The sequence below is a fragment of the Populus euphratica genome, unplaced genomic scaffold (assembly GCF_000495115.2).
Source record: "Populus euphratica unplaced genomic scaffold, PopEup_1.0 scaffold281.1, whole genome shotgun sequence".
NCBI classification, from domain to species: domain Eukaryota; kingdom Viridiplantae; phylum Streptophyta; class Magnoliopsida; order Malpighiales; family Salicaceae; genus Populus; species Populus euphratica.
Window position 1 is genome coordinate 101,789 of NW_011500160.1, and position 8,375 is coordinate 110,163.

General features: G+C 27.6%; 1 protein-coding gene across 1 annotated transcript; it reads left to right on the forward strand.

Moving 5' to 3' along the window:
• Window positions 1–5,662: 5,662 nt before the first annotated feature.
• On the forward strand, window positions 5,663–7,871 carry TBL3 (trichome birefringence-like protein (DUF828)). The gene is made up of 6 exons (XM_011006443.1): window positions 5,663–5,975; window positions 6,075–6,312; window positions 6,420–6,591; window positions 6,735–6,934; window positions 7,046–7,204; window positions 7,367–7,871. Exons 1-6 carry the CDS (start codon window positions 5,798–5,800, stop codon window positions 7,698–7,700), a joined length of 1,281 nt encoding a protein of 426 aa, XP_011004745.1. The 5' UTR covers window positions 5,663–5,797; the 3' UTR covers window positions 7,701–7,871.
• The last annotated feature ends 504 nt before the right edge of the window (window positions 7,872–8,375 follow it).

An 8,375-nucleotide genomic window follows, 5' to 3' on the forward strand; every position in this document is an offset into this window, starting at 1 on the left:
AATTGGGCTTTTGTTTCCACTGATATGCATTTTTTTTTTTGAGAGCTCGACCCATATTTCCCTAGGAAATATTTTTTAATGGGCTAGAATGGTTAGAATGGTTGTCTGAGGCCCATGTTTCTGATAGACATTAAATTTTGAATGAGAAGTATAGTTGTTTTTAAAAGTATTTTTTATTTAAAAATATATTAAAAAATATTTTTAATATCATCAAATAAAAATAAAAATAAAAATAAAATATAAAACATTAATTCTAAAAAAAATATAAAATTCTTAACACACACAATTTCTACCGATTTTCAAACATAAATATCTTCTTAATTGTTAATATATCAAACCAAACTTTAATTTTTCTTTTAAGATTTTGACTCAAATAAAAGTAAACATATATTTAATTAAAAATTAAATTTTAAATTAAATAAAAAAATTATTTTATAAAATTAAGTTAAAATATTCAATTAAAATTTGATTTTTTTTATATAAAAAATAACTGTATAATTAGAATGAATTCAATTTTTATAAGTCATGTCAAGCTAGCTCCTCGAATGTTAATTTTTTGAGGAATCATCTTCTTATAATTTCTCTATTATTTTAATCCTAAACACTATTTTTAACTATTTTTTTATATCCTTAATATTTCACCCCTTAACTCTTTAATATTTAGTCTCTTTTTTATAATTTCTCTCTTTTTTTTACTCCAAACCAGATGCAATGTAAATGATAAAATGAAATATCCATCCGTCAACTCCACTATGTGCACTATTTATATTTAAAATTGTTATAGTGATAGCAGTCAGAAATGTTTTTCATTTAAAAATATAAAAAAATTTTAAAAAAATTATTTTTAACATTAACATATCAAAATAATTTAAAAATATAAAAAAATAATTTTAAATAAAAAATAATTTTTTTTAAAAATACAAGTTACATCACGTTACTAACCCATTTAATGATTCTCCATAGTACTCTTCTTGTTAGAAATAGAAGAAGGAAAGATTTTCATTTCCCTTTATCATTACTGTTTTCGGCTAAGGATGATTATAATAAATTTTATGCCATTAAGCTAAATCTATATAACTTTGCATATTTATAAATTATAATTCTACTTTAAATTTAGTATATTAAGAGCATTTTTAGTAATATAGTAGTGATTTTTTTAAAAAAAATTATTCAAAAATATTTTAAAATAATATATTTTTTAAAATTTATTTTTAATATTAGCACATTAAAATAATATGAAAACATTAAAAACCATTTGATATAGAGAAAAAAATAAAAAGGTATTTTTAAAATATAAAAATAAATTAATTCTAAAATAAATATTTTTTGAATACTTAGTTTAAGTAAGAAAGATCTATTTAAGATTAAAAAAAACCGCATAATCTAAATCTACGATGGAAAATTGACTAAGGATATATTTATTGAAGTAATAATACTATCATTAATAGTGGTGTTACATCAGTATTGGATCTCAATCATGAGTTTCTATTTTGTTAATTTTGTCTTTTTGGACAGGGAATGTCAGATGCAAAATTCTATGTTTGAAGTTTAACTTTTTCTTGAGCATGAGTCAATGGCCTTCTGGTTCAGTTTGCTTTGAAAGGAGAGAAATTTGCTTCATTGTGGCTACAAGCAGTCAATGCAATAACTAGGAAAAAAAAAAGATTTAAATAAAAAATAATTAAAATAGTTAATGAAAAATATTAATAAAATAATACATTTAAAAATTTATTTTAATAAAATAGCACAGTTTTTACATATCATAATTAAAAAATATATAATTTTTTATACTTTGTTGCTATTCAAACTAGCTATATTTTTTAAAAAATATTAATTTATTAGAAAAGAGGAGAGATATAAATTTTTTAAAAAAATACATTAAAATTCTGATTATAATATTACTAGTATTAGAAAAAAAAATCTATGAAATAAATTTAATAATATTAAAAAAAAATCATCAATAATGATATGAGTGAGCCATACTTAACATCTAAAAATGAATGATACTATATTAATTTATATATAAAAAAAGAAGGACATTATATTAAGAGGGGTTGGTTTTAATCAAATGGTATTCCTATGTAATACAATTTGTTTGAAGAATTTAATAGCAATTATTTTTAGAAAAATATATAATTAATATGAAAGGATAACATCCTTCAAATTTGTAAATTATTTATGTATTGAAATGTAAAAGAAAGTCAACAAGTTTCTATATTTAAACTGATAATAAATGAAATATTAAACTGTAATAAATGCATATATTAAAGTAGTAAATACTATAGTAGCTAAAAAAAACATTACGTAGCTAATATTAACGAAACCTAATTGATCTTGGAATACTACTCTAGCTCTAGATTTATCAATATTGTTTATTGAAATAATATAATAGTAATTTTCTCTTTCAATTAAAAAACTTTGCTATCACTTACAAAGACATCAAAGTCCTTTCATATTATTTATTTGTTATTTTTAAATTAATCTGTATTTTTTTTCATCTTAATTGCACAATGAAAAAACTAAAATATCCTTATAAGCATAAAATTCAAACTTAATGTCAAGAGGTATTTTGTATTTTAACAATAGTTTTGTCTATTATTATAATTTAAATTGAGAGATAATTTAATATTTGACTAAATATAACAAATAATAAACAATTAAAATATATAGTAAGATGAAAATATACTTAAAATAAAAATTTTAAACCCTAGGTAAAGGGATGTTTGCAGTTTTTCATAATTTTTTTAATTAAAAAGTTAGCTCAAAAGCATTTTTGTATTTAGCTAAGTAAAAAAAAAAAAAAACATGCGCGTGTGGCCCACCTAAAGACGAGTGAGAGGCTTTTGTGCCTTTAAAGTGGCGCATGCAATGCCTCCAACATCCAAAAATACCCCTCGCCGTGTTTTTGAAAATGTCATCATATTCCTTTTTTATTGGTGTGATGTGTATCTCCGGTGATGATTTGGTTTGTTATTAGTGGACTTTTTTCCCCCTTCATTTCTTTCCTCTCCTAAAAATTATAGTTTGACCCTCTTCGTTGTAAGTATTTCAACTTTAATTTCCTGTTTTTTTGATTTCTTATTTTTGGTATTGGCTCTTTTGTATAAATTTTATTTATTTTTAATTTTATTCTTGAACCTTAATTTACTAAATATTATATTCTTTAATTTGGTCTTCATTCTTTGGATTTCTAATTTTTTACCTTGGTTTTTTTGTAAAAGTTTTATTGGTTTTTAATTTTATTTTTCAATTCAAATTAATGGTATTATATTTTTCAATTCAATTCTCATTGTTTTGATTTCTAATTTTTTTAGACTCTTTTGTAAAAATTATTATTCTTTTTAATTTCACTCTTAAATTACAATTTTATTTTTATTTTTTATGTTAATTTTGAGCCTCATTCTTTTGAATTTTTTATCCTTTTAATAAATCAATTTTTTTTTTCATCATTTAATTAAATATAAAATTTAATTTGTATTTTAATTTTGATATTAATTCTTTTAATTGTTATTTCTTAAATCTTTTTGTATAATTATTTTTTTAATTTTATTTTTTTTATAATTGATTGATAATTTAACTTTATAATTTTGTTTTAGGTTTGAGAAGTTAATATGGAGGGTTTTATAATTTTTTTATTTTTTTATCGAGTCATTTTAATCACATGACCAATGAAAAAAGTTTGACAAAATATTTAAAATTGGTTTAATTCTAATTAACATTGATTCAAATTTATCATGATCAGTTTTTCATGTATTTTTACCCCATTTAAAAAATTAAACAATAAGTTAGGCTCCATGACTAGTACTAAATAAAGGAAACCTATAAGAATATAAAAGTTCTCTAATAAGATAATATGACAAAAAAAAAAAACAAGGTGGTGCATGTCCTTCAGCTAGTTACCAACAATAATGATGTCTAAGATATTTAATTAAATAACAAAAGCCAGCTGTAGGATAATTAACTTTTATTTTTTAAGGCCATATTAATTTTTTTTTTTAATGCCACATAAATTGTTAGATATTGATACAAACATAAAATCAAACAAGTTTTATGCACATCACTTGAAGTATTCACTAAAATTAAAATAGTTCAAAAATAGAATTTAATATCTATTAATATCTTTTACTTAAATAATTGACAATGAGGGAGAACTATAGTGTTAACGTGGGGTTTGCTAGGCACCAGCCGATGTTAAATTTTCTGGGTGATTGGGATTGGCACAGTCATAATAGGAAAGGTGGGCGCCTTAAATTCCTTTCCAAAAAAATAAACAAATAGAAGGATGAGATTTACCTACCAAGATAAAGCGTCTCAAAGGATTGTTTTGTTTCGTAGTTTAGCGGGACGTGATTGAATTTATATTTTATTTTGATGTTTTAACATTAAAATTTATTTTGATATATTTTTATAAAAAATATTTTTACAAATAATTATTATTACAAATTATAAGATAAGAAATCGAAGTGCTTATTTATTTATTTATGAAAGCAACTTCGTACTTTTTGTCATAAAATGGTGGAATGCTATGAGGCTAAATCCACTTTTCAAGCCATCGACACCATTCTCACCTACATATTACTCAATCTAGGAAGATGATGTTGATTTAAGATTACCATATTCTTACCACTTCATCACGTTGATGTGATATCCTTCCTCTCAAATCCATCTAATTGTGTGGAAATGATGGATTTATAAATTTACATTGATAATATTTCCTATTTAAAACCGGTCATCATCATTTGATTAATTCACAATACATAGTCGTGGTCTCATCATAGAAATCTTGTCTCCATACATGAAAGTTGATTAAAAATAAACAAGTTATTAATCTCATCCATTACTTTATTAGTGAATTTAAGATATTGACTTCAGTTATCTAATTTATGACACTTTATTAGTGAATTTAAGATATTGACTTGGGTTGTCTGATTTATGACTGTAATATGTTTGTGTTTTAGTTATTGATCTATTATTTTTTATAATTATTTTTTTACTCTTCTTTAATATTAGATTGCTAGGAAATGAAATTTATAGTTTTTTTTTCTTGCTATAGGGTTATATTATCTCAATTGAAAATTTTCTTTTTAAGGTTAGTGTTTGATTTTGTAAACATTTAATTTTATCTTAAAATTAAATAAAAATAATTTATAAAAATAATAAAAAAAGTATTATACCCATTAAAATCCATGATCCAAGTTATAAAGGGCCAAAGTTAATCTAATTTGACATCATTTCAATATGAATAAAAAAATTACCTTCTTAATTTTTTTAAATCTATGTTATATTTTACTAGTTATTCAAATTATTTTTAAACCCATTAAATGAAATTTTTCATGTTGAAGGGGAAATATTCTATGAATAAATAACTTCTGTGATGCAAGTCATGAAAATTCTGATATTGAATGATACATGAACTGAAGTCCAAAGGCAGGGGGGTAAAGAAAGCGAGAGGTTGCCTATTTGCTTTACACTTGCTCTACAAGGAACCTTTTGCACCTAATGAACGATATGAATAGTATAGCATGATAGCAATAGCACAATGGCTCAGAAATGATATAGCTTCTAACAAATAGAGAAGACAATAATGGGAGCCCAAGATGTTAGCCCTCCAACTTATGCCACCCTAACCTGCGTTCATACTCTAAAAAGATAAATGTAGAAAAATGTGAAAACCTAACTATACATGGCTTTAGCTTTACTCCTACTCAAACAGCCATAAAAAATCCAAAACAAGGCCTCTAAAAGTGTCCTCATCATTCAGTTGCTTCAGTTAAGCTTCTGTTCTCTGCCTCCAACAATGAGCTTAGCGCCCTCTCAGTCCGCTGCAATGAAACCTTCGAAAGGGAAACTGCCCATTTCCGTTGTCACTATTATAATTTGCAGCTTTGCATTCATTGCTCTCTTGTATACGGACACTTCCAGGTCTCTTTTCAAGCTCAAATCCTGTCCTAGGAGAAATCCAGTTAAGAAATCTAGTAAGTATGAGATGGTTTGTCTTACTCATGAACATGTCCTCCTTAGATTTTATAAGAAACACCGTTATGATCTTACCTTGTAAATGTCATTTCCAACAGAAGACAGAACTGCAGAGGATAACCTTAAAAACTTCCAAATGGATGATAGATTCGAGTTCGATCCGGAAGAGTGCACTGTCAACACAGGAAAGTGGATGTTTAACAAGAGTTTCAAGCCTTTGTACACGGACAGGAGCTGCCCATATCTAGATAGACAGGTTTCTTGTGTCAAAAATGGACGAAGGGATTCTGATTACCGTCGGTGGGAATGGCAGCCGGATGACTGTACCTTGCCAAGGTAAACAAGTTATCTATTTTGCAAGAATTCCTGATGCTGTAAACATATTGAAGGATGATATACAGTTTAGTTATCTAACATGTTATATGTGATGATTGCATTTGCAGATTTAATCCAGAGCTTGCTCTTAAGAAACTTAGGGGGAAGAGGTTGCTGTTCGTAGGTGATTCGCTTCAAAGGGGTCAGTGGCAATCATTTGTTTGTCTGGTGGAATGGATTATACCTGAAGACAAGAAATCCATGAAAGAGGTCGGCTCTCATTCAGTCTTCAGAGCCAAGGTACTAAAAATTAGCAGGACATTTTAGATTTCTTTCCAAGAACAACAAGGTCTATCTAATATGATCCTAGGCTATGAATTCAATGTGTTCAGGCACCATGTTAGTTCTACAAATTCAGCTAATGATTCTAATCAATGCTTCAGGAATATGATGCCACCATTGAATTCTATTGGGCTCCATTTCTTATTGAATCCAACACCGATCACCATATCATAGCAGATCCAAAGAAGAGGTTACTGAAAGTGGATTCCATTGACAAGCACGCCAAACACTGGGGAGGTGTGGACTTTCTTGTGTTCAACACCTATGTTTGGTGGATGAGTGGTCAGAGGCTCAAAACATTGTAAGCTCCTTCAATAAATTTCTATCAAAATATTATGCAAGTTCCAGAATAATGTTTTGACAAGTAAGCATTGCCAATGTTGAAGTAGCAATGGTTAAATGAATATTGCAGATGGGGTTCATTTGCAAATGGGGAAGACGGGTATGTAGAGCTGGACACACCAATTGCTTACAAGATAGGTTTGAAGACATGGGCTAACTGGATCGACTCAAATATTAACCCCAACAAGACTCGCGTCTTCTTTACTACCATGTCCCCTACACACACGAGGTCTCTCTAACAGGATTTTCTTAAATTCAATCCATTTTTGTACCTTTTCTTGGTCTTCATTCATTTTTTAAACTGCACATTGTGCACTAGATATTCCCCCTTGACCACAGTTGATGCTACCTGTAACCGCTTGAAAATCATATTGTTTTCTTTTTTCAACAGAAGTGAAGACTGGAACAACCCAGAGGGGCTTAAGTGCTTCAATGAAACGAAACCGGTATTGAAGAAGAAATATTGGGGAACTGGTTCTGACAAACGAATGATGAGTGTGGTGGCCAGCATAGGAAAGAAAATGAAAGTTCCTGTTACTTTCATCAACATAACACAGCTATCAGAGTACCGAATCGATGCTCACGCATCGGTCTACACTGAGACTGGAGGCAAATTGCTGACAGAAGAACAAAGGGCAGACCCGCTACATCATGCAGATTGCATACACTGGTGTTTACCGGGAGTTCCTGATACATGGAATCGGATATTCCTTGCTTATTTGTAGCTGAAAACAGAGTGAAATCTCTAAGAAATTCTTGTGTTTCTGTGATGAATTGTACACATAGACTTTTTTATTTTTCACTGTCAAAAAGCTCTATCAATTTTCATTGACAATGTATCTTTCAGGCAAATTACAGGCCAAACATTCATCTTATCCTTGGATTTTCTCTTGCAATCAGTACCTTAGGAATTAAGAAAGAAAAATACTGCCCATCAATAACTCTAGATCTTCATCTAATATAATTATATGAAAAACATAAATCTGTTAGAAAATAACCTTCTGACTTTTGTGAGCACCTAAATGACAAAAATCCCAGCATCACTACTACATCATGCAGGTCACAATTTGAGAAGTAGCAGGTCATTGTAGCAGAGAACATTATCAACAGCAGTACCAAGCAAGTCAGGAACTCCAATAATTGCAAACATCTGACGATCAGAAATAACTTCAATCACAGAGAGCAGAGGAAGTCCATCACAAAAAAAAAAAAAAACTAAAAGGGTTGAGCTTTTTCCATGTAACGCTTGAGGAGAAACATTGTGAATTCAATCAGTTTATTAACTATTTTGTCTTTCAATGTATTTAATAATTGTCATAAAATTGTCTTTTTCAGTGCATCAAAATATTTATTTTGATTTTTTTAAAAAGTTATCCGATTTTATTTAGACTCATAAAGTT

Bases quoted from the DNA above. Each gene is read 5' to 3' on its own strand.
- TBL3 (XM_011006443.1), top strand. From the start codon at position 5,798: ATGAGCTTAGCGCCCTCTCAGTCCGCTGCAATGAAACCTTCGAAAGGG. The intron at 6,313-6,419 runs GTAAACAAGTTA...TTGCATTTGCAG, and splicing joins GATGACTGTACCTTGCCAAG to ATTTAATCCAGAGCTTGCTC. The intron at 7,205-7,366 runs GTCTCTCTAACA...TTTTTTCAACAG, and splicing joins ATGTCCCCTACACACACGAG to AAGTGAAGACTGGAACAACC.